General features: G+C 43.3%; 3 protein-coding genes across 4 annotated transcripts; 2 read left to right on the top strand and 1 right to left on the bottom strand.

Annotated features, from left to right (window-relative positions):
* The first annotated feature begins 1265 nt into the window (after nt 1–1265).
* Nucleotides 1266–10278, top strand: LOC105016401. 2 transcript variants are annotated; one of them, XM_010880212.4, is made up of 13 exons: nt 1266–1545; nt 2278–2423; nt 2519–2600; nt 2684–2819; nt 2917–3119; nt 3213–3349; nt 3641–3782; nt 3908–4183; nt 4402–5850; nt 5955–6709; nt 7522–7932; nt 8364–9280; nt 9524–10278. In XM_010880212.4, the coding sequence occupies exons 1-13, from the start codon at nt 1423–1425 to the stop codon at nt 9526–9528; spliced, it is 4782 nt and encodes a 1593-aa protein (XP_010878514.2). In that variant the 5' UTR covers nt 1266–1422; the 3' UTR covers nt 9529–10278. The 2 variants fall into 2 exon arrangements, with proteins under 2 accessions (XP_010878514.2, XP_010878513.2); XM_010880211.4 differs by having other exon boundaries at nt 8364–10278.
* A 90-nt stretch (nt 10279–10368) lies between these two features.
* zgc:152951 (uncharacterized protein LOC569013 homolog) lies at nt 10369–17959 on the bottom strand. The gene is given in 15 exon segments (XM_034286900.1): nt 10369–12392; nt 12914–13057; nt 13163–13252; nt 13397–13534; nt 13623–13820; nt 13906–13979; nt 14254–14304; nt 14307–14429; nt 14553–14581; nt 14583–14695; nt 15171–15172; nt 15404–15527; nt 15730–15969; nt 17694–17756; nt 17860–17959. Coding segments are annotated over 15 exon segments (1527 nt in total). The 5' UTR covers nt 17869–17959; the 3' UTR covers nt 10369–12263.
* Nucleotides 17960–18009: 50 nt separating this feature from the next.
* Nucleotides 18010–20412, top strand: c16h3orf38 (chromosome 16 C3orf38 homolog). The gene is made up of 4 exons (XM_010880210.4): nt 18010–18252; nt 18346–18521; nt 18792–19024; nt 19152–20412. The coding sequence occupies exons 1-4, from the start codon at nt 18114–18116 to the stop codon at nt 19519–19521; spliced, it is 918 nt and encodes a 305-aa protein (XP_010878512.1). The 5' UTR covers nt 18010–18113; the 3' UTR covers nt 19522–20412.
* Nucleotides 20413–24523: the final 4111 nt, after the last annotated feature.

Below are 24523 nucleotides of genomic sequence, written 5' to 3'. Positions count from 1 at the left end.
GGAGGTGACTGAGTATACAGCCCTGGGGGGGCTCCGATTATCAGAGACAGTGCGGAGAAGGTGAGGTTGCCCATTCACCTGGGGTCTGCCCGTCAGGAAGTCCAGGATCCAATTGCAAAGGGAGGAGTTAAGTCCCAGGGTCCTCAGCTTAGGAAAAAGCTTAGCAGGCACAATAGTGTTGAATGCTGAGCTGTAGTCCACGTGAGCATCCTCACGTATGTGTTGCCTTTTTCCAGGTGGGAGAGGGTGTGTTGTCAGGGCAATGGCATCATCTGTAGATCTGTTGGGGCGGTATACAAATTGAAAGGGGTCCAAGGTGTCAGGATGGGTGGAGCGGATGCGGGTTCTGACCAGCTGCTCGAAGCATTTCATGATGTGGGAGGTCAGTGCTACAGGACATTCATTCAGGCAGGTGATGGAATGTTGAATCGGTACGGGAACAATGGTGGTCTATTTGGAGGAGGTGGGGACTACAGACAGAGTCAGGGAGAGTTTGAATATAGAGGTGAAAACCTCCGCTAGCTGGTCGGTGCACCCCTGGCCCTGGTGACTTCTGTGGGTTCACTCTTTGAAAAGCTCTCCTCACGTCGGCCATGGCTAGGGAGAGAGTGCGGTCTTCCTGGTCCTCAGCAAGCCTTCCAGAAGGAATGGTGTTGGTCGCCTCCGTGTATAGAACCGTGTATAGAAGATGTTGTTGGGGAGAGAGGCGGCAGGCTGGGCATCATTGCTATTTCAACCTTCATATTCTGTGATGTGTTGCAGTCCACACCACATACATATCTGGTCAGCTGTGGTGGTTAGAATAAAACGTATCCCTGAAGTCTCTGATGGCCTTCTGTAGGTCATATCTGGACCTCCTCAAAGCCTCCAGGTACCCGGAACTACAGGCAGAGTACCGTGCTCCGAGCTAAGCGCGGACATTACCATTTACCCAGGGCGCTAGCTGAAACCCAACATGAACAATCATCAATCAACAGCATTTAAATTACTTGAGCTATTATATCTTATTTTTTATATATCGTTTTTGAGTCGTGACTTTACGTAGCCAACTCCAAAAACAATGAAGAATGTAGAACTGACTTCCGCTGAAACTTTTTCTAACGATCAGTTTAGCAACCGCGTGACGCGTCATGACAACCCTTAGGCAATTGGTCGACCGTCTGCGGGGCCGGACCGTTAACCGCTCTTCAATTCATTGGCCGTTGATATTCATAGCTCCTCCTTTCTGTATAATCTGGTTATTTCAGGAGAAGATGCATTTCAGATGTTATTTTAGTTTAACTAAGTTTTCTTTATTTATTATCATACATCTTCATATGGAAGCAGCTTATATCCAATCAAAACCCAGTATATGAGTTGTTGTAGTAAGTCAACCTATCCGCTAGTAGGATCTTTGATTATGTGCAAGGTAAACTAGCCAGTATGGCGGATGGGGAAAGTGATTTGGAAACAGACAGGTTAGAATTGGAACTGGAGACTTTGTACATATACTCTAACGACAACTGTTCAGTGCAAAGCAAGGAATATTGCTATGAGTTTTGTAAGGTAAGCTAAATTACGTCAAATTCTGGTTTTATTTGAGAAAGGGGCGAGGAGTAGTCTGCTTCCGCCAATCGCTAGCTAAATGGCTAGCGTAGCTACAGTTAGCTACTCAGTTGTTCATTAGACATTACAAAGCAAGGTAGCTAGCTTAGCTAACAAACGTTACTTGGCTAACTGACTAATATGTCAGCAAAGTGAATATCGAATTAACTTATTAGCTATTTCGTAACGTAATTTGGCTATCTAGCAGTTATCACATTATTCAACCCACAACGGCCTAATGTACCGTATGATTTAGTTACCTAGCTACATAGATAGCTATTTAATGTAACGTCTTTCTTTTAGCTAGCTAACGTAGCTAACTTGAACGTTAGCTGACGTTACATCATTGTAAAGTTGAAAGTTAGCCGGAGTGGTAGCGTAGTTATCTTGTCATTGTAGAACTGGTTGCCTGCAAGTTAGCCTACTGATAATGTGTCCGGTTCTAGTTCAGCGTGCAAGAACAATACGGTACATAACCACTTTAGTCAAATACGTTTTTCTTAGATAGAATCGTAGAATGTAATTCCACGTTTTGTTTACATTTCGCCAGATAGCCTAGGCTACAATACCAGCTACACGGTTTTGCGCATCTCTCTTCAATACCTAATCCACAGATGACTCGATAATCCAATCATCTGCAAAGGCCTGTACATTTTACCCCAGCATTGTCTGACTGTCTTTCTCCGTTTCTAGCTGGTGGAGGAGCATACCGAGAGATTGCAGGTGCCTCTGCCCCAGCTGAAGGTGCTGCGGACGGCTCTTACCTGCTTCACCAGAGCCACTTCTGCGTACCCCGACGATTGTCAGCATGTCTGCTATGCTCTCAGCAGTCTAGCATTGTAAGCACCTATATACGTCTTACATTTTCATGCAGATCCAAATTCTGACTTTAAATAATTTTTTGCAAATGTTATATTATACACGTTTTTTTCAGGAGCTTTTTTGAGCTGATGCTGTTCTTTGGTAAAGAAGAGTTTCAAGAGGCTCCATTGAAGGACATACTTGCTTCATTTCAGGTGGCGCTAACTGTGATGTAGACTATTTGTACATTTTAAGTGCAAACGTGTAGTGCAATAAACTGAAAACCACCTTCTCCTAGGCCTGCCACCACCGCCTGCTGAGACACAGGAACATTTACCTGCTGCAAGTGAGGCAAGTAATCAAAGATGGTGGACCCTGGGAGAGACCGACTCTACAGGCAATCCTGAAAGACACTGGTATCACACAAACAGAAGGTACTTCTTTTACCCCAGCTTGTTTTGGAGTCAATGCATTCCCCTTGGTCTCATCTCACTCTCTCCTCCCTTTTCTCCTTCTATCTCCCTGGTAAAGTGGAGAAGTATCTGAGCTCAGAGAAGCCTGTGTTCTTTGAGCTGCGTGTTCGCTACCTGCAGGCTTGTGAGCGTGTGCAGGAAGCTATGGCCCTGGCTAAGAGCTGCTTGGAGCACCCAGTGGTGGGAAGGCACCTGTTCTTTCACCAGGCCTATCTCACTTGCCTGTATAAGGCCTCGCTGCACGAACACCTGAACAAAGAGGTATAGCTAAATGCATATCACTCGGCATCATCTTCTGAAAGACTTTCTAATTATCAAAGTGGATTCATTTTTTTTTTTTTTCGGCCCCCCCAGATAGCTGAGCTAGATGGCAGAGATGCTGTAGAGATCATTTGTAACACAGAGAGCCAAGAAAAAGATGAGCTGCTGCTTTCTCTGTGCAAAGCCTTCCTCAGTCAACAGCTACACAATGGAGACATGTACTACATCTGGTTAGTAATACTGTTATTTATATATACTACGTCTGGTCAGTAACACCGTTACTGATGCACTGCGTCTGGTCAGTAACACCGTTACTGATGCACTGCGTCTGGTCAGTAACACCGTTACTGATGCACTGCGTCTGGTCAGTAACACCGTTACTGATGCACTGCGTCTGGTCAGTAACACTTTATGTAAGATGTATATACTACATGTTGTAAATCTATTCAGGATTCACTTCTATTAACAGGGCTTTATAATGACACAATTGTAACATTGTAGACTGTGTGTTATTCATACAGGGATCTGGTGTTCCTCTGGAGCAGACTGTACCTCAGGGCCCATCCCTCTAAGCAGAGCTTTCTGTTTGAGTGTCGTCAGCTGATGCTCTCCGCCATCAATGCCAGAGCCATCTTCCCCTTCATCAAAGTGATCACTGCAGAGGTGGGTGCACAGCCCAACCAGTCACTTCCAAATCGGACACCCTTTCCTTTGCTTTCGATGGCGACTTGAAGTCCACTTTGTTCTATGATCCACACGATCAGTTGAACATATTCTGTCTTTTTCAGATGGGCAGTGAGGGAGTGCCGCTGTGTGTGGAGCTTTGTGCTACAGCGCTGCAGACAGACCTCCAGTCTGACCCTGTGACACGCTGCCTGCTGTGTAAGGCCATCGCCTTCCTGCTCCCCAGCGACCTGGAGGTGTGTCGCCTCTGTGCCCTGCTGGTGTTTTGCCTGGAGCGCAGTGTGGAGGCCTACAAGACCGTGTATCTGCTCTACACACACCCCGATGAGGAGCCCCACCACACCCCTGTCAGAACCAACATCCGCTTCTATGTCCTACAGGTTAGAAGTCACCTGGAAGGTGGGACACATGGTGCCCAAAACATTCAATTGCAAAATAGGGCATTTAACGAGTAAAAGATTGGAACAGAGACCATTGTCATGCTTTTTCTCTCCCACTCCTGTTCATTGAATTGCAATGAATTGTTGGGCCTGAATTGTTGACAAACATTCATTAATAATGTCATGTTAATAATTGTAACTGCTCATATGTGGTCCAGGTGCTGAAGGAAGGGCTGTTCTTTGACCCAGAGTTCTGGAATCTGCTCACACTGAGAACACACTGCCTGGAGTTGATTACTGACAAGGCCATGAGAGACGCTCTTAACGAGCTGAGGGAGGAGGAGGAGTGGGAGCAGGTGGAGGAGGAATGGATTCCCAGTTACTGGATGGAGGAGGAGACATGCAGAATACACACCGATTCCCCACATCTCCACGTGAATGCCAACACGGCACTGGAGAGCTGTAAGACAACAGACCCGGCGCCTGGAGAGGGAGAGGGTGGGGACCTCCCTGTAAGGAGGAGGAAGAAGAGAAGGTGGATGAGGAGAACGAGGTGTAGGTCTGATGTCGACTGTGCTGATGATCCGGATATTAATTTGTCCGTCAAACACAATCACAGTTTTGAAAACTCTGTTAAGCCGCCTGCCAACCGGCAAAGGGAATACCTGGCCAGGCACGTAAAGAACAAAATCCTTAAGAGGCGCGGCAGAAAACCAAGATGGCTACTTCTGGAGGTGACCAGACAAACCGAGAACAAGTCCCAGAGGGGGACCAGGGTGAAGGGAAGGGAGGGAATGAGATTGAGAGGACCACCAGGTATTGAAGAGAGGAGGGACGGAGGGGAGGATAAAAGTGAGAGAGAAGTGGTAAAGGGGGAAGGGGAAAAAAGGGGCCGTAAAAAGGTGGACAAGATAGAGAGGAGGCAGATAAGGGAGGGCAAGAGACCTTACCGTAGGACTGTACCTGGCATGGAGCTGTCCTTCCCTGAAAACGAAGTGCCTGTGGACCAGGAGGTGGTAGAGAACAGTCTAGAACCCAGTTTTAGTATTAAACAGCAGTACAGTGATTCTGAAAAATACGTTAACATGGGACAGCCTAATGGTCTGTATGCTGAAAGACCGTTTAAGTGTGACCTGGAAACAAATGTACAGCCTTTAGTGTTAGAGCCTTCTGTGAAAGAGCCTTTAGAAAGGGATCCTTCGGTTGTAGAGCCCCTAGAAGCTCAGCCTTCAGTGGTACGGACTTTGGGAGTTGAGCCTTCAGTGGAAGAGCCTTTGGAGGTTGAGCCTTCAGTGGTAGAGCCTTTGGAGGTTGAGCCTTCAATGGTGGAGCCTTTGGAAGTTGAGCCTGCAGTGGTAGAGACCTTGGAAATGGAACCTTCAGAGGTAGAGCCTTCAGGTGTAAAGCCTTTCGACTTCAAATCTTCAGAGGTAGAGCATTTTGATGTAGAGCCTACAGACCTGGAGACTTCAGACTTAACGGTTTTAGAAGGTCCCAGCATGCAGACCGATCCAGAGCTGGACGGTCCAGCCTTGGAGATGGAGGAGTGCCCACTGAAACTGTTCCACATGTACTCCAAAATCTCTAAAGTGACGGATGCTAAGGAACTAACTGTGACAGAGGGTGATGCCACAGTGATAGAGGCGGGGCTAGAAACCAACACTCAGGTTAGTAATTAACCTAGAATATATTTAGAATGGTCCTCTAGTACACCTGGTTCTGTTTATATAACCTCTTCACTTTGACTACGTAACAGCTTGTTTTCCTGCAGGATGAGGGCCCACCACCAGACAAGGCTCCAGGTCGTTCCAAGCACCTACGCTTCCACTGCAGCCACTGCCAGAAGCTCTACAAGGGAGGCAATGTGGTGAGACACACCCTGGCTCACCTGAAGCTAAGACAGACCAGGCTCAGCTGTGTCTTTTGTGGAAAACACTTCAGACGGTACAATCACGCCAAGGAACATGTTCTAGAGCACATAGAGGAACTGAGAACCTCCGTGCTCAATAGCAAGATCAAACCTGCTGTTAATGGGGATGCAAAGGTTATGGAGAAGCTTAATCATGCTCCAGAGAATGAGACTAAACCCAGTGACAATGTGACTGATTCTCCGTCTCTGGCGGACCAGTCTCCCAAACCCAGACGTGCTAAAGTCAAGCCAGTGGTCAGCAAGCAGAGTCGAATCATCCAGAACCTGAGAAACCTGATCAAAAAGACCCAGAATCTGAAGTGTAAAAAAGACACGGATAACCAGCAGGTGGAGGTGAAGGACGAGCAGGTGACCGTGAAGGACAAAGTGGTGATCGTAAGAGACGTGGAGTCGGAGAAAGAGAGCCAGGGCGGGGAGGAGGAGGAGGAGGGGAAACAGAAGCAGTACCACCTGTGCCCCGCCGAGGGTTGTGACAGCATCTTTACCAGGATTGGCCCGTCGCTGCTGAGGCACGCTGCTACCTACCACATGGAAGACTCTGCTGTCCTGGAGAAGACTTTCCAGTGGGGGAAGGGGAAATGCCTGATCTGTCAGAGGTAAGAAGGGTCTGTCCACATGTTATTTCCCAGGTTGGACTCGGGCACCTGTCCCAATATTCCAGCCCCCCTAGATCAGAATGGTCAGTTGTCGTACCAGGCGTGTCGTAGCCGGGTTAAGTATGTCTTGCCAGTGGACTGTGCTTCACTGGAATGGTGAAAGTTTATTTTCAAGCACAAGATACTTTTCGTCCTGAAAAGGGCCAGATGCCAGCGTTTCTGTGTCCATTGTTTGGTTTACACGCGTGGTGGTTTTTTTATGTTTGAGTTTAAACTGCCAGCAAAGGTGTCAAATTACTACAGGACAGGCAGATTCTAGTCCGATAGCGAGAGACTGCAGACTAATGCACACAAGTGCTGTGGGTTTCCTTTACCACAGTAACCTCCTTTACAGATGAACATTTCTGAGGAGTGATACTTTGTCTTAAATTAGACTGGGGTCACAATCTTTTTTTTTTGTGTAAATTGAGCAGCAATATACCACATTATTTGTTACTAGAAATGTGTATTCTTTGTCTTCGAATCATTACACAGTATACGTGTTGGTTTGGTGTTTTAGGTGTAAAGGGATTGACTGCCAAAATGAGTGGCTGGTAGATTTTTTTTTGTCTACCCAATACATTTGCTGGTGAGCCTAAAAGTTAAGTTGAAGCCCTGCCTTGAAGAATCGTGTTTTTTAAGCTGCCAACTATGTCAGAGCACTTAATGGTATATGAATATCAGCTATTGATATGCCAATGATTTTCTTATCATTGCATCCCTTGAGTGTACAATGGTGCAACTTAATGTCTTGTTTCCTTATTATGCTCCAGGATCCTGTTGGTGTTCGAGCACTACAGAGACCACATGAAGGTTCACAATGCTCCACTGAAACAGGCCTGCCCTCACATAAACTGTAGCCATCGCTTCAAGACCGTCCAGGAGCTCAAAGACCACATGGACACCCACCGGCCACTCCAAGCCCCCTGTGGTTACTTGGGCTGTGGGAAGATCTTCTTTACGATCCCCTCTCTCCATGAACATGAGTGGAGACATTACACCCAGCCCAAGTCTAAAGAGGAGGTAATTGTGTCCAAAGGGATGAGCCCTGACGGTGAAGCCCCCTGGAAACAGAGGGTGAAGAGCCAGGATATGACCGTGCATGGCTGGAGGGGACAAAGAGAGACACCAACTCCTAAATCCAGGCACTCTGATCCACATGAGAAGTGCATTCACTGTAGCAGGTAAAGGAGGCAGACTCCACACACAACTGGAATATGACACTTATCACAGCAACATTTCAATCATGAGATGTCACCTCATGCCAGGCCTGAGAAACTACATACTGATGACCAAACCAGTCTATAGCTCTGTTATCAGCTGCAACTCTGGAACCAGCCTATTAATGGTTTACTGGTAAATTAATTAAGGGGATACTCTGGGATTTTGGCAGAGGCCCTTCAGCTACTTCTCATTAGTCAGATTAATTTGTTGGTAGGATTTCTCTCTCTGTGTGCAGTATCTAGGACATTAGAGGAGACCGGTAGTCTATGGTATCGGCTAGTGACAAAAAATGTGGGGAAATAATTAAATGGCCTCATTGCCAGAATGGTGAAGTATCCCTTTCCAGCCTGGTTAACATGGTGTTACTGATGCATACCCTTTTCTGTTTCAGGTACCTTTGGAACCACCAACACTTTGTCGACCACATTAAGATCCACGATGCCCCCCTGAAGCAGTTGTGTCTCCACCTGAACTGTGGCCAGCGTTTCTCCAGAACCCAACTGCTCTGGGAGCATATGGACACCCACCGGCCTCTCCAGGCCCTCTGTGGGTACCCTGGCTGTGGGCTGACCTTCTCGCGCCTCCCTTTGCTCCACGACCACGAGTGGCGACACTACAGTAAAGACAAGCCCCCAGAACCAACCGGAAAGGAGACTCTGGCGGGGGACACCAATGGCAACAACGACGGCCACATGGAGACTTCAGATACCGGCGGTGCTGCCGTCACCACGCCAACGCAGCACACACCACCGAAACCCATCAACGGCTGTGATGGAGAGGACAACAAAGACCAAGCCCCTGAGACAGCCGACCCTGCCATGTCCCAAATCGCCACAAACACAATCCCCCCTGCCAGAATCCTCCAGACGTTCACCGAGACCATGACCATGAGGGAAGTGGACAATATCATCACTTTGGCCCAGGTGATGCCCGGTGGCGAGGAACCAGTCATTGCAGAACACAAAACTTTCAAACCAGAGGATCCTTCCTACTTACCCCTGGCCAAAGCTCCCCTCATCCGCCCACCCCCCTCCACGTACCTAAACGAGGCAGCCCTGAGCATGCGCAAGCGCAGGAAGCCCGGCGAAGCAGCTTCTGAAGGGCTTGTCAAAAAGAGCAAGGCCGCGGTGAAGAGTGTGCTGGGGAAGAAGAACGTTCCGGAAAGGGCTGTGGCTGAGAAGGAGGTCCCTCCTCAGAGACAGCGCTGCTCCAAGTGTTTCTCCTCCTTCACCAGTCCCGAGGACCTGGAGAAGCACATCTCCCTAAACACTTGCTCGTCCCTCTTCAGCTTTGACTCCGATGATGACAGTAAGTAGCACGTATGGGAGTGACGCTTCAGCTGGTGATCGGTTATGGGAACCAAATGACAATGACACGAGTCCTGGCCAATACACAATGGCTGCTTTAAAAAAATGTAATGACCGTACTTGTTTTGTACATTTTAGAAATGTAGCAGATGGTCCTATCCAGGAGAGAGGGGGAGTGTGTGTGTGTGTTTTTAAAGCAAGTATTTGTTCATGCAAAACTTAATTTTGATCCTCTCCTTCCCAGGTTAGTGGTGGAGGACTGGAGTGAAAGTTTTTTTTGTGGTGGGGAAGAGTGTTGATGTTAGGCACTACAGAGACTTCTTGAAGCTCCACAGTGCTCTTCAGGTGTGTTCTGTCTGTCCTCTGAACTGGACCCATCACAGGCAATACTAGCACACATTCAGCTCTGAGAGCTGTAGGGCCAGTTCCATGGCAGACTATTGGCACTACATCCTACTACATTCTTTAATCAGTGTTAATACTGCAATACACTGTACATAGGTCTAGACCAAACAGTTCTGCATTTCAGTAATTGCCAACCCTCATTAAAATACTTTCAGTAAGTATTGTAAAATCTCAGTATGAAGATTCATACTGTAGATAGGTGTTTCAAAAGTACTTTGAAATATATTCAGTTTAACCTATGTTTTAGTTCAGACATAAAATCTGACATTTTGGGGTCAATGTTATTCAGTATTTGAACAGAATTTTTATAATGCCAGAAATGAAAAACAGTTTCACAGTGTATTAGAAACTGGTCATCTATGCATTTGATGACAATTATTTTGTAAAAGAGCATTAAGATGAATGGGGGAAAGAAATCACTGTTAATGAACTGATAATGTGATGAATGATGTGCACTTACCTGCATTGGTCATTTATATGAACCAATGTTGATATTTATTAAGTTTGTACTTAATGTAAAAATATCCTTCTCAATTACTCTATTTTTCTTAAAGAAAAATTACTGACTTTGTTTTCAATAAACAATTTCCACTATGAACCTAAGAAGTGCTTAGCTGTGATGGTTATTTACTTGACAAAAATGACAAGATTGTCTGGGTCAACAAGGTAGGACGCACAAAGCGGTGAACTATAAGAAACTCTTTATTTTAAATCACAAATTTCATAGTTTCAATCAAAAGTATTGCTTCAGTTGGCTAGATCATAGTTTGAGCCAGACAAAAGTAATGACAGTATTATGTACAGGTTTGCATCACTTTTTCAAGTACAAAGAGGGATGAGGTCAGTTTAAGAGGTACACAGTCATAGTAGCAGACTGAGCTCTCCTTCAGAGTAAAAGCTCATTGTTGGTACTTAAAACCCCACTAAGTGTTCTTCATTACTGGTCTTGGGGGTAATCAAACCTTGAACCTCAAAGCAGTCCCTAACTCCAACTTGCTCGGGTGGCCCTACAATGTGTTGCGGACAAAATGTGGAGGCCGAGCAGATTATAAACCCTTCAACTATGGGATGCACTCATGACTTGATTGATGGAACATCGTGTCCCACTTCTAAATACAATGTGCATATGATAGAGAACCATTACTAAACATTTACTTTAGAAGGTCTATCATGTCAAGCCTCAGACAAATATAATTAGGAGAAGATGTAGTGCATTAAGGAATTCCAATTTGCTTATTAAAGGCTCAATTGATGCAAACTCTCCACTGGATTCTAATTATTCCTTGATCAGCTGTACTCCCTCAGCTTTGAGACACTTGAACATGCAAATTGAGGGCTGAAGGGAATAAGGTCATGGGATTTTAGCCATGGTCTCGTTCACAGTTCTGGCAGTGAAGTGTCGGAACAAGTCGGAAAACACTGGCTATCCAGGATCAGGATTGAAGAACACAGCCCAAGTTAAAGTAACTTGCAAACAGGTCTACACAGTAGTACTTACATGTAGTTACCACTGCGGTAGTATGGAGTACTAAGTTCTGTGCTACAACGGGCTGATGTGTAACAGGGTCAGAAGTGGGGATAAAGAGGACTAGCAATGGATGTGGCCAGGGTCTGAGGTATTTGTCATGCAGGGTTAAAAGGCACTGGCTAAAGAACAGGGTCATCCTATCAACAGGCTTCAGGGTTAGAACATACACTAGCCCAGGCATACATGAATGCATGCATCAAACTAATATGGCATTCCAGTCATTGTAACATGCATTTCAGTAAGTGAACGAGACAAACCGTTAAAAGGTTGAGGCTTATGCATAAATAGTTTCTAGGCTTGAGTTATTCCCTTCTTGACAGTACCCCTTGCCTCATTAGATGTACATACACAAACCGTGTTGGATTGGTGAACAAAATCTATTGTGAAGAAACAGTTTTCTTGATTCTGTTCACAAAGAAAGCCCTCTCCTCCCACTCTAACATGGGGAAGCTGACCTGAGAACACAAGTGCATTGTGGGTAGCAAGGAATCTACCCCTCTATTGTCCTGTAATAGAGCTGTAGACAAATGTGCTAGAAGATACTCAGAGTGCTAATAAAACAAAGCTTTGTCTGAAAGCAATGTAGTGAACCAGTACCTAGTTATTCAGAGAGAAGCTAAATCTGGTGTGCATTAAACAGATGAAACTACAATTAGGAACAAAACAGTTATTTAAATAGGCAACTATTCTCTTGTTAAAAAAGTAAAAATGTGTCACGTGTTGACTTGGATCATAAACATGCATGGAATTCAAGCCTTCCTATTGGATGTAGTATCAATATATCTATTTTTAATCAATGCTTTACAATTTATAATAAATAGGTGTGCTAAAATGCAGCATTAACACTTTCAAGGCTCAAAATGGAAGACCCAGGAAGAGGAAGTAAAACCAGACCAAAATGGTCCACATGCTGTAGCCTGGTAGTTGAGGAGGAGAGTGTGGGATTAAACATACAGACCTCTTTACTGATGTTAGTACTATCTGCCCCGCTGAGCTGGGCTTCTTTGTGTTGCTGACAAAACAGTGTGTTTATATGGCTTGTTCCTCTGCTTCAGTGAGAGTTGTTAGTGCTCCAGTCGTAGGGCAGGTAGCTGACTTTGATCTTCCCAGAGGAGAGGACACTCTGCAGGCTGGACCTCTTGGGCGACTTCCCCATGTGCTCCAGGATCCAGTTCAGCAGCTGAAGAGAGACGGGGCAAGTCTGAGTTAGGACAGTAGACTTAAAAGATGTCTTCCAGCTATTTTAGTTGTTGAAAAGCAATATTAAAAGTATAAATATGGTGATAAATACACACATTAAAGAGTAAAGAAAACGTATGAAGGAAAGGTGTAGAAATTACATGCCTGGCCACCCCATTTAACACTTTTTGGGCAAACCACTGGTCAGAAGGCACCCGTCTGAGATGGGCCTTTTGTTAATAACAAATTTTACCTGCAGTTAAGAAGTCTGGAGGAGGGTTTTAAGACATTGTACACATCAGTTAAAGGTGAAAGTGCAGCGTTTTGTTAACCTAACTTTATCCGGAAGAACAAATTCAAATTTATAACAGCAATCTGGGACCAATTACGGTCAACAGTCTTGCTCAGGGACAGAACCACAGCCTTTTCACCTGGGTAAGAGATTCGAATACATTTCAGTTACTGGTGAAATACATACTAACTACTAGGCTAGCTGCCTCCACAAAGCCAGTGCTGAGATACCTTTTCGTCCGTGCCTCCAAAGTCTGCCTTGTACCACTTGAAAATCTGGCTGAGACGGACTTCTCCCTTTTCAGAATCCACCATACAGCCGCCGTCGTCCTCCAGAAAGGCCTCTGCTGCAGTGCGCAGCTGACTGTCGACGTCCTGATTGGTGGGAGAGGACACCTCATGTGACCCTTCTCAAACTTTGGACTACAATAGATCGGTCCACTATACGTGCAGCATTTGAAGTGTACCATGTTGTGTTACCTGTGGAGTGTAAGTTTTGATGGGTGGACAGCCCTTAGCGCCACAGTTCAGGGCGAAGTGGACCAGGGGCTCAGCGTCTGGGAGAGCCACCTGGTGGACGAAACGAGAATAACAATTACAACCACTTTACAGATTGTGCCAAGGAACGCACATTTCACTACAAAAAGTAAATGGAACCACATGAATGTACGAGGATTAGTTAAGTAGCCTTTTCCGTCAAACGGAGTTGTGCACCTGTAGGCGAGGGTCAGTCTTAGAGAAGGGTCTGAGAAGCTGTGCGACACCCTTTCTGTTCCCCCTTAGAACTCCGTTCTCTATGTCCTGCAGTGTGAACACCTCTCCTCCAATCAGGTAGCTTACATAGTTAAAGAACTGCAAACGAAACACAGGGACAAAAACATGTCAAGGCCAGACAGTGCTATGTGGTTTGTCACTTCTCCACATCCCTAGATGGTCCTACCCTGTAACGCTGCCACATGTTGGTGGGGGCTCCCAGTCGGAGGTTTCCGTGGATCACCAGAGCATTATAGGTGTTGATGAAGAAGGCTAGTTTCTCCTCTCTGGTCAGAGACAGCAGCTCTACTCTCTGTAGCTGCACTGCCAGCTCGCAGTAGTGCTCAAACACCGGGCTCAGGGACATTGCCTTGTAATCCACACTCTGTTTGGAAAAACTTATCGTGATGTCATATTTTCATAGATCTGTTTCAGGGGAACATTCTTTTTTTCTTTGTTTTGGCTATTACCTTTCCATCAGTGGAGAGATACTCCGAAAACAACTTCAGGATCATATCCCTCAGAATGACTGACAACTCTGCAGCTGATAGAGAGAAATACATAAAGTAATATAATATAATAAAGTAATATAATATAAACTTGTATATACATACTGTGAATATATAATGTATGCACTTAAGTTTATATTATTATATATACAGTCATTTGCTAAAATATTTGGCCACCTAAGAAAACGGTTTAAAGCTATACAGGCAGTAACTGTTCATCTATTTGAGAGACAAGTTGGCAAGGAAAAGCACCATATTAGGGAAAAACCTTGAGAAGAACCAGCCTCTAAAAAAGTCCTCCCTACCTACCCTTTAAAGGGGAGCATGCAGCAGTCTGTCCTGCATTCAGGGCAGAGTGTGATGTTCCATCAGCCTGTACAGACTGTCACTCACTTCAAACTCCTCCCTCTTCCCTTTCTCAGCCATGCCCACCATGTACTTCCTGTCCAGTAACAACTGTCCAGTCTCACAAGCCTTACTTCGCTCTGGCGAAGTAAGGCTTGTAAGAGAATGATTAGGTAGAATCACAGAATAGAAAAATAGACTAAACATCAACGAGTAGAATCTATGAATAGGAATGTTCGTTCCACGACTATCATAGGACATACCTATGCCCCTGTCCTTCTGCAGCCAGCCGTGCTCCTGTGAAGCTGTTTCTGCACATGCTCAGTCCACTCCACTGACATCCAATCACACTGCTCCACTTGAACTCCTGTACCACATCCCCTAATAAATCCCTGTCACACATAAACTCAGCAAGATATGGATCAACGGCATCATTTGTGGGAACAGATACATTTTTTGTTTTGTTGTTGAATAAATGTTGCAGGAATGTAAGAGCAAATGATTGGAGACTGGAGAGGCAGCAGGCTGGCCTATAACTCAGACAGGCAGAGGCCAGGTGTTGGCAGGTCAGGGGCTATCAGATAACACTAATCCCTTGTCTCTGCAAGGGCCTCTATCTGCCGTGATGACAGAACATTGGAACTCACACACATGCACACCCTCATACAAGCGCACACGCGCACAGCTGGGGATGCTAAAACAAAACCTGTCTGTCTCATGTAGCAGACTCCTACATTCCACAAGAAATGACAGACAGACAGGTCTTCACCAGGTCTTCACCAGGTCTTCACCAGGTCTTACAGGGCTGATATTACTACCGATATTGCAACAGTACCATGTCGAATGAACCCAGTTATTATAGCTCAAGGTCAGACCCGTACTTCTACAGTAGTTTTGGGTTTCGACAAAATGGGTTTCAACAAAATGAAGATTTTGGGAAGAGGACAGACCTGTTTTCTAGAGTGGAGAGTTCAGACCATAGAACTGCAACTGGCAGATAACAACACCCCCCCCCCCCCCCCTAAACACATTTCACTGAATGTCTAAAAATTCTAAGCCTACTCCACATCAACCCAAATCACATGAGACAAAGGACTCCTGTGTGTCCACTGACCTCCATTAACACCTCCAACCGTGTCTGAGCCAGGTGATTGGTTCTCCTGTGGCAGGGGTGGGCCATCTGCTGGGACAGCCTCCTCCCTCACCAGGCGCACTAGGCGCTCCAACTCCTCTGGAGCCTGCAGTAAACAGTTCAATTTTAACCTTTCCTTAAGCAGGCAGGTCATTCAGGGTAAAAGTGATGTTCTACAAAAACAAACTGGTGACATTTGGTTTTTGGAAAGTAACTGAAGCTTATTTGGGTGAGGTCAACAGATAGACAATTGTATCTGTTTAGCTGAGACACTGAAAATGACAGCGGATCAGTGTGCTCACGCTCACCAATTTCTGTAAGTCATCGCCCCCCCCAACGTGGACACTGTTGAAGAAGATCTGAGGAACTGTGGTTTGTCCGGTCAGCTCGTTAACCCTCCCCCAGAGCTCTGGGTGTTCTCCCATGTCCACAGCACAAACAGGCAGCCTCAGCTGACCAAGGCTGTTCTTCGCCTGCACACAATGGGGACAGCCCATCACAGAGTAGACGACCACCCTGCCCAGCACCATGCCCTCAGTGTCCCCCATCTAAACAGCCCCAGAGAGGACAGAGTAGAGAAAGATGTTGAGGAAGCAGCTACTGTTGGTTGGTAGAAGTGAAAATGTCAAAATGAACAGGGCTTTTTCAACACTTTCTTGAGGTGTGGAAATAGTGATGTAGGCGTACCTAATTCTTTAATGGGGAAGCTACATTGATTAGCAATATGGGCTAATGTGGTAGATAATGTCCTGGTACACTTATCTACTTCTTCCTCAAGGCCAGCTTATCTACAGTCACTCAATACTGGATAAAGTCTATTATTCACTCCATTGTGACATTTAACACACTGGTGTGGTTTAAGCATGAATCTGTTGTGTTGAGGAATCATTAAATAAAACGATACTTAACCCTTGCTACAGACACATTGCCAGACTCACTATTACCAACTTCTTCAGCTAAATGGCTCCTATACCTTATTTAACTTGGCAAAAACCGTTGGTCGACTTTAATTTCACTTCAGATCTCACTTCCAAACAAAAACAGCATAAACAATCTGCAGCTGCTGACATCCTCAAACCTATCATCATGTGTCCCACTGTAGTCCAGCTAATTTGATGTTTAATGGTTATTCCCATGTAGTACAGTATTAGTACATATTTATTTATTTAATGTGGTTGTGTGCTGTTACCCTTGCAATCATCCGTTTCACTAGGTCATCCACTTCACTGCGGTTAAGTTAGCTGTACATTAAAGATTAGGACTTCCAACACTCCTTGTTTTTGCTGTTTTGTTCCATGTTCAAAAGTCAACTTTACAGTCATGTTGATTGTCTGTTGTTGCTGATGGTAGAGCAGTATTCCTTGAAGCTATTTTTGTTGATTATATGGATGAACGTTTTTTTTGGCTCAGAGCTATTACAAATATTTCATGGTAAAATTATTTAAAAACTTACCAATATTGAAACATTTGAAAATTAAAGGTAGGTATAATGTCCCTTAACCTATATTGGTTGGTTATTTTGACAAAAGTTCTAATTGGTCCAATTTATTTATTTGGGTATTGACATGTATATGATATATAATAATGCGTTCAAAATTATCAGTAATTGTCTGTATTAAAAAAATGCTAAACTAAAGAATACTGATTGTAGCCAGAACTTGCATTAGTTGGTTATTTTGATCAAAGTTATATTGGGTCCGAGTTATTGACATTTATTTGATCAAAAGTGCTTCTGAACATATTCCAGACATTTAAGAAACATTTTACTGTAGGGCAGTTGTTCCTGAAGTTATATGTAATGGTTATATAGAGAAAAGTTGTAATGGCTCAGAGCAATTAACGTTTTTCATTGAAAGGCAAATGAGATAAAAGCATATTGGGAAAATGTAGGCTAAGTTGTTTCTTTCTGGCAGTTTTCATTGACGAGGTATTCACGATCAAAGTCTGAATCTTCAGTATAAAGCTAACGTCACCGCAGTGTCCACTTCATTTTTCACTCCACTGCAGCCGTCCATTCTCTGGTAATTGAGTTCGTTTGAGGTTAATATTAAGACATCTAACCTTAGCTAGCACTAGCAGGGAACAGCTAGCAATGAACCTAAAAATGTGCGACGCCTTAGTGTAACGTTTCTGTCACTATACCACTGGTCAACCGGAGGCTATCATAAACAAATGTATATGCTCGAATATAACTATCTAATATGAAACAGTCTACAACGTTCGCCTGCCATCTAGCTATCTACTGTCAGCAGTATCTATAATCGTTTCCTACCTTATCGTGCAGCGTCGGACCCCCTCCTTTTTCTACAGCAGTTACAGTACTGTACTTCCAAATCTAAGAGATTAATAAAGGAATAAATGACGCCATTGTTGCTTTTGAGCCTTAGTATGCATTATTAAATGAAAGCAATTAACTAGTAAATTCTTTAAAGTATTACAGAGCTCATATAGCCAGATGGCACTGTGTGCGTAAGCTCTCCATCTCTGTCTCTTATGCTTTGGTCTGTGTCGATGGCAGTAAGAAATCGACACTGCTAGGAACCTTTCACGAGCAATGGTTTGTTTCCTTCCGGACGTTCTGGTTGCTATCCAGTTAATCTTAGACTCTAAATTAGAGAGAAGCGGATCGCGGAAGTGCAGACCCCTACTAGGGCTACTGCTTCAGTGTTTACTGGATGAAACATTAGATTTTATGTTTTTAAAGATGTCTAGTTTGTCCGATGCAGAGCGCAATGGCTTTAAAAATATGTTTGATATCATGTCAATGAAGGACATACTTTCTCTTAGCGACACAGTAACAAACAAACTTATTGCGGTGGGAAGTACTACCGGTAATATCTTAGTGGCTAGAACAGTTTGCTATCTGTCTTAATCAGTAATGGGATATCATAGTATAATTTCTATGGTGTCTTTGTATGTTTCAGAGGCAGTCGAGGCTATTCTTTCATACACCAAGGATGCTGAGGAGCTGCTGAAACGAAGAAAGGTGCACCGTGACATCATATTCAAGTACCTGGCGAAAGAGGGGGTTGTGATGCCCACGGATAGCGATAAAAACCAGCTAGTGAAGAAGACTCTGCAATTCTGGTCTACTGGCAAGGTAGACAGCCAGTCAGAATAGCATCTCACATGTTTGTTTTTATGTTCCATAAAACATTATTTTGCCTTGTTCGCTTATCTGTTCCATAGAACATTATTTTGCCTTGTTCGTTTATCTGTTCCATAGAAAATTATTTTCCCTTGTTCGTTTATCTGTTCCATAGAACATTATTTTGCCTTGTTTTATCTGTTCAATAGAACATTATTTTGCCTTGTTCGTTTATCTGTTCCATGGAACATTTAAATTATGATTTTGTCTCCTTATTTGTAGGCATTGGACCAACAAACCCCATCAGTTGTGACCAGCCTAGGTCTGAGACCATCAGCATCTTTGTCCTCTGAGACGGAGGATGGGGCTGGTTTTGACCATCTGGCACTGGCCAGACAGTTCTGTCAATGGTTTTTCCAGCTCTTCAACAGTCAGAATCCCTCCCTGGGTCAGCCACCTCAGGACTGGGGACCGCAACACTTCTGGGAGGATGTCTACCTGTGCCTCTTCTCTAAGTAAAAAATTATATATTTTAAGCTGTGTTAGGACTGACTATCATTTTATTAAAATGTTTGCTTTTTTTTGTATTTTCTTTGGTATTGAAGATGTTCTGTCCATACGATCTGTCTCACCGTTTCTCAGTGTTGATGGTGAACAGATGGAGGAGTTCCGTGGTTCTGAGCTAACCAGCATGCGCCTCCTGGCCTTGGCGAAGGATGAGAGGCTCCTGCTGAGCCCCAACCTGGAGCCTAACGGCCTGAAGGCCCTGTCCTCCCCCCACGGCCTGGTGCTGGTCGCTGTGGCTGGGACAATCCACAGAGACACCGTCTGCCTGGGAGTCTATGAACAGGTGTTTGGCCTCATTCGCTCTCCGCTGGAACAGAACAGCTGGAAGATTAAGTTTGTCAACCTAAAGATTAGGGGGCCTGAAGTCCTGGGAGGAGCAGGAGAGCTGGTCTCACCTTCGCTGACCTGCAGCCCCACTGAACTACAGCTGCTGTTGCTCAGATGACGAGGAACGTCGGGCGCTGCTGACTTTTCTTCAGAATCACTCAGGTGGAGAAACATGGACATTGTATAGGTAGCCATCTACCATATTGCTTTTGTTGATCTTGGGTTGTCAGGTCTTTGCAAAGCAAGGAGGTTCAGGTTAATAAGATTTACATCTGGTGTTAATGTGGGCTATGAGGAAGCGCTGGTTAGAGATGTCTTTGATGGATGTCAAAACACTAAATACATGATGCAATTTGTGTTACTGTCATGATGGCTGTAATACTCTTATGATTTATGTGTTGTTTTCTGCAACAGTATAATCTAGTGATACCTGACATACAGCTACTTCCTTGCTTAGAACAAGGACATTTAACCGAAAAGGATTGACCCTGAGCCAGATTATATCAGACATTTTGATGATAACCTTTTTTATTACGATAAGTAGCCTATGCCAGTGAAATCTGTAGTTTGAATAAAAATCTGTTTGCTAATATGGGCAATTTTTAATTGAACAATTGCCCATACAAGGGTCATTAAAAAACATGTTTAACCGATGCTTACCAGGCAATCATTCTGTGTTTTTATTTTGGCCCCCTTTTATTTTGGGCCCCTTTATTTGGCCCCCTCAGCCAATTGTTACCGAGCTGTTAAACCATATTCCAGGACATTTTCAGATTTACAGTAATGGAATAGGTTTTACCCAAAATTCTTCTGTTGTCTCATTTGAGTTGTCTCTTCCTCTGTGGTTCAGTGCCTGGGATCTGGGGATCTGTGCCTTATATAATATCATTTGTTTAGCTGAACCATGCCTCTAAAATCTGTAAATAGGGTTAGAGAATGTTTAGGACATTATATTGTAAAATATGTATCATACATGTACTAAAAAGAAAATAAATGTATTCGGATGCCAGTGTTCTGTTGGGTTATCATTGTCGTGTCCACTAGGTACTGTACATAATTACTTCAAAGCTTGACTTCCACCAAGCCAGATTGTTTGATTCTGTACATTGTAATCTATGATGAATTAAGATCATTGATTGTACTCTACTTCCCTCTCTGAAGTGAGAAAGCTGCAAACTTTGACAGACAGTCAAACAATGAGTTTTTAAACAAGGAATTTATCTTGACACATTTCAAGTACAGTAGCTCTCAAAATTGTTCACTCCCCTTTGAATTCTCCATATTTTATTGTGTTACAAAATGAAGTCGAATTGCATTTTAATCTGGAATGGTTTCTGTTGATGAACACAATGTCCATGATGTCAAAGTTAAAAATACAATCTGTGATTGTTTTTAAATAAATAACATATAATATATGTGCCATTATTCCCCTCCAACTGATGCCAATCCACACATCAAATCCACACTCATGGTTAACATTAGGATTGCTTAAGATTATAAATCATAATGAGATTCTTAATATCAGAGTGGTGTGAAATTATGGCTAATAAACCTTTCAAACTCAATAACTAACATCAATAGTGACAAAAACATTACGTTGTTACATAAATGCAAACGTCTTAGGCTTCCTGAAAATTGTTTAAAGCTATCTAGGCAGTAACAATTTGCTCATAAAACAGGACACTTACCAATAAATACAAATAAACACTGATACAATAAAATGTAATAAGAATTAATTTTATGCCCTAAAGGTAACTGCCATCTTGTGAGATTGCTAGAAGAAATATCATATACCAATCTGAAGAAACTGAACATCCTGAAGACAGAACATTTACAGAGGGATCCAAAAGGCTATCTGCATCTGATCAGCAGTAATTAAAGGGTCATTTCGGACATGGAAAAGAAGACTTATGGCAAATCCTGTAAGAAGCATATACCACAGAACTACTTGGAAAAGATGACTCAACAGTCTACCGAATAGAATCGCTTCAGCTTTGGACTTTCTGGGAGGCTACAAAATGTATATTTCTTATTATATCATTGTTTCTTTTGTGTTTACTTAAATGTTATAGTGAACAAATAAACACTTGGATACACATTTTTTACATTTCTTTTAGTCTTTTATGAAGTCCTGTAGGTGGTTTGACCATTTTGTTGGATTCCTCATAACCTTCACAATGATAGGATATAGTTTAGCCTAAAAATAATCATAATTTATTAGATATCAAATTGCATTTGAAACATAGAATGTTGCAGGAAAGGTGCCTTGGTGAGCAGGGGCTATACTTGTCATTTAGTTGGTGTTATGTTGAAAGCTGTTCCCTCTCAGCAATTGTTTCTATTGTTTTGTAAATGTCACAGAAGTGTACCGGTCTTCCAATTAACTTCCCACTGTTTTTTAATTACCCTGCTCAATTGGGTATGGTCATACTTGTCATGGGCAGAGACTGGGGAGTTGGCAAGGACCAAATGAAATATGATAGGAGGAAAGCCCAGACAAACATTAAAGCAATTACTGACCTGAATCTTTTTTTGTCTCGACAATAATAGTCATTTTAATGCGTAAGACAGCAAATACATGTGAGTCATCCAGTCTCAGCCCTGACTTAGATTTGCATGAACACTGGCCTTGCAATGACGCCATTAACTTCAAGGCAGTCGTTTTAATGCTGCGCCAGTCTTGGGCCCAGCTTGAGCCATTTTTACAAAGACAATGGCCAAGTGTTGCATAAGAGTCCAAAAGTATTCCCAGCTGTAATGGCAACCAAATGAATGTAAAAAAAGTAGGAATGTTAAAACATGCAATAAATTAATAGTGTATTTTAATCACATTTTGTTATTGGGGAAAATGTTCAATAAAAGCCTTTCATTTAAAAAATGATATTTAGTAAATAAATCTAATTTAATAACATTTTATTTTGATTTAAATATTAAGACTGCAAGATTGCGAATACGCCATTGCCAAGATTGCCCAAGTAGCAGTATGTGGCCTACAAAAGTATTATAGCTGTTTATTTTTTTTAAAGACACTGTGTTTGTAGACGATTTGACCTTCAAAGGCCAGCTGAGACCAGCAAAGACTGCTCTGAGATCAATCTGAGACCAGCAAAGACTGCCCTGAGCTCAGTCTGAGACCTACAAAGACTGCTCTGAGATCCGTGATGGAAAGAATTCTACAGATGGCTGAGAAGGAGCAGAGATGATCGGCCTGCGTTTCCTGGCCCTGCCGAGGCATGAAACTCTTATGGCCAGTAGGCCCTGGTATCCTGACACAGATGGTAGCTATAACAGGGCCATTAACACAGAGGCAGGGAGTCCCATTGAATTAACCTTAACTGTTTATTTAGGCAATGAGTCCCATTGATCTTACTCTAACCTTTAATATTATATCAGGGATGGGCTGTCCATGGATCAATTCCCCAAACAAACAAAAATACTTCACATTTACGAATTACACAGGGCCGACAACTTACAACTACGAGTTAGAATTGTAGTATACACATGGTGCAGTTTAAAAATGTGGTTGTGTGCATCAGCCTTTTTTCCTTAAAGTCGCTCTAGGAGCCCAGGTCAGCTAACTGCTAAGTTAGTCTGCTAGTTGAACTTCTATCATGTTCACATTTCCTACCAGAGGGCTCACATTGATTCAGTCACTTTCATAAATATATTACAAACTGCAAATATTATTCAATTACAATTGCTAAATATTCTCTACACCCCAAGGAGAAATATGTAGAGTTGCAAAAAAGGAACTACAAAGTGCATGTCTCTGACAACTTAATTATGTAAAGTTTAAGGGAGCCCTGCAGAGATACACCCTTTATATTCTAGCAAAAAGCCCTAAGGCTGTAACAACTAGGCCACATTTCGTGATAGTGAATACAATAAAAAACTGAACATGGACAGTGACACAAAATGTACTTTCACCAACACAATTTAATGATGGAGTGATAATGGTCCACTCGCTTTTTCATTAGTTTTCTCTTGCCCTAAATCTCTCTCCATCACTGTCTCTTTTCTCACTCTGTGTGAGCGCAGCCTATCCGTTGGGCTCTGTGTGGCGGGGTATAGAATGCAGCCGTGACTGTGGTTTTGGTGGGAAATGTTACATCTGGGAAATTATTCTTGGCGCTCCCTTCAAAAGAACTGAGCTAGTTAATATCAAACTCTTTGGGCCGGGTCTCTGTGCTTTACTGGGCCATAGTTGTGGCAAAGGAAACCACCGTGACCATTGATCTCTGGCTGTTCACCTCACAGAAGGAATAATAACAAGCAGGCCGCCCCCTGCCTTTATGGCACTTGGCTTTTCCTCCGTTTAATAAGCGGTTTGTCCCATGGCACAGCTCTGACGCACAGCCTCAAAAATACCATTCACTGGCGTCTGACTGTGTGTGTTTCTGTGTGTTTGTATGTGTGTGTGTGTGGTGTGTGTGTGTGCTCACTGTGACTCTGAGTTTGTCTTTAATGGAGAAGTGTGTTTCTCATAAATGACATTGGAAAGTTGAAGCCGTGGGTCGCTCAGTCTTCGAAATAGTAGTTGTAGTTTTCGGGTGTCGAACTGTGGAAAGAGCTTCAATGGACAAGAATGTTGTTTTTGCCCTTCAGTTGGATATGACAGTTGTTATTATGTAACACAGTAGTTTTTTTAATTGATATGAATAAGTTCTAGTGAGAGAAGATGTTGGAACCATAAGCCCTTCTCAGAGACTTAGAGACAAAAGGACGGGTTCACTGAAATCCATGTTTGTTCTTTAGATAAACATTTGACATTTTATGTCTGTTTTTCATTAAGGTATAATATATAAAGTATGAATGTTATATAGAATAATTTTGTCCAACTTTTCAAAATAATGTAATGCTCAAAGAACAGTACTGAACTTAGTTCCTCTCATGTTTTTGACTTTCAGAGTGACATAATCCCATCGTTCCTCAAGGGGGCAGGCGTGCTTCATCAGGAAGAATAAAATGTTGATCCTTGGCTGATTCAAAAGCTTTTAAAGCGATTATGTGAAGAAAGTCGTCCATAGCTAAGCACAGCCTAGACTACTTTATTTAAGCTGGCAGTTGCTTGTAGCCCAGGTCGTGAACAAAACAGTAAATTTTTGAGTATATCGTGAATT

The sequence above is a fragment of the Esox lucius genome, chromosome 16 (assembly GCF_011004845.1).
Source record: "Esox lucius isolate fEsoLuc1 chromosome 16, fEsoLuc1.pri, whole genome shotgun sequence".
In the NCBI taxonomy this organism is placed as follows: domain Eukaryota; kingdom Metazoa; phylum Chordata; class Actinopteri; order Esociformes; family Esocidae; genus Esox; species Esox lucius.
The sequence above is the reverse complement of the archived record's forward strand: the minus strand, read 5'-3'. Positions and strand labels throughout refer to the sequence as shown.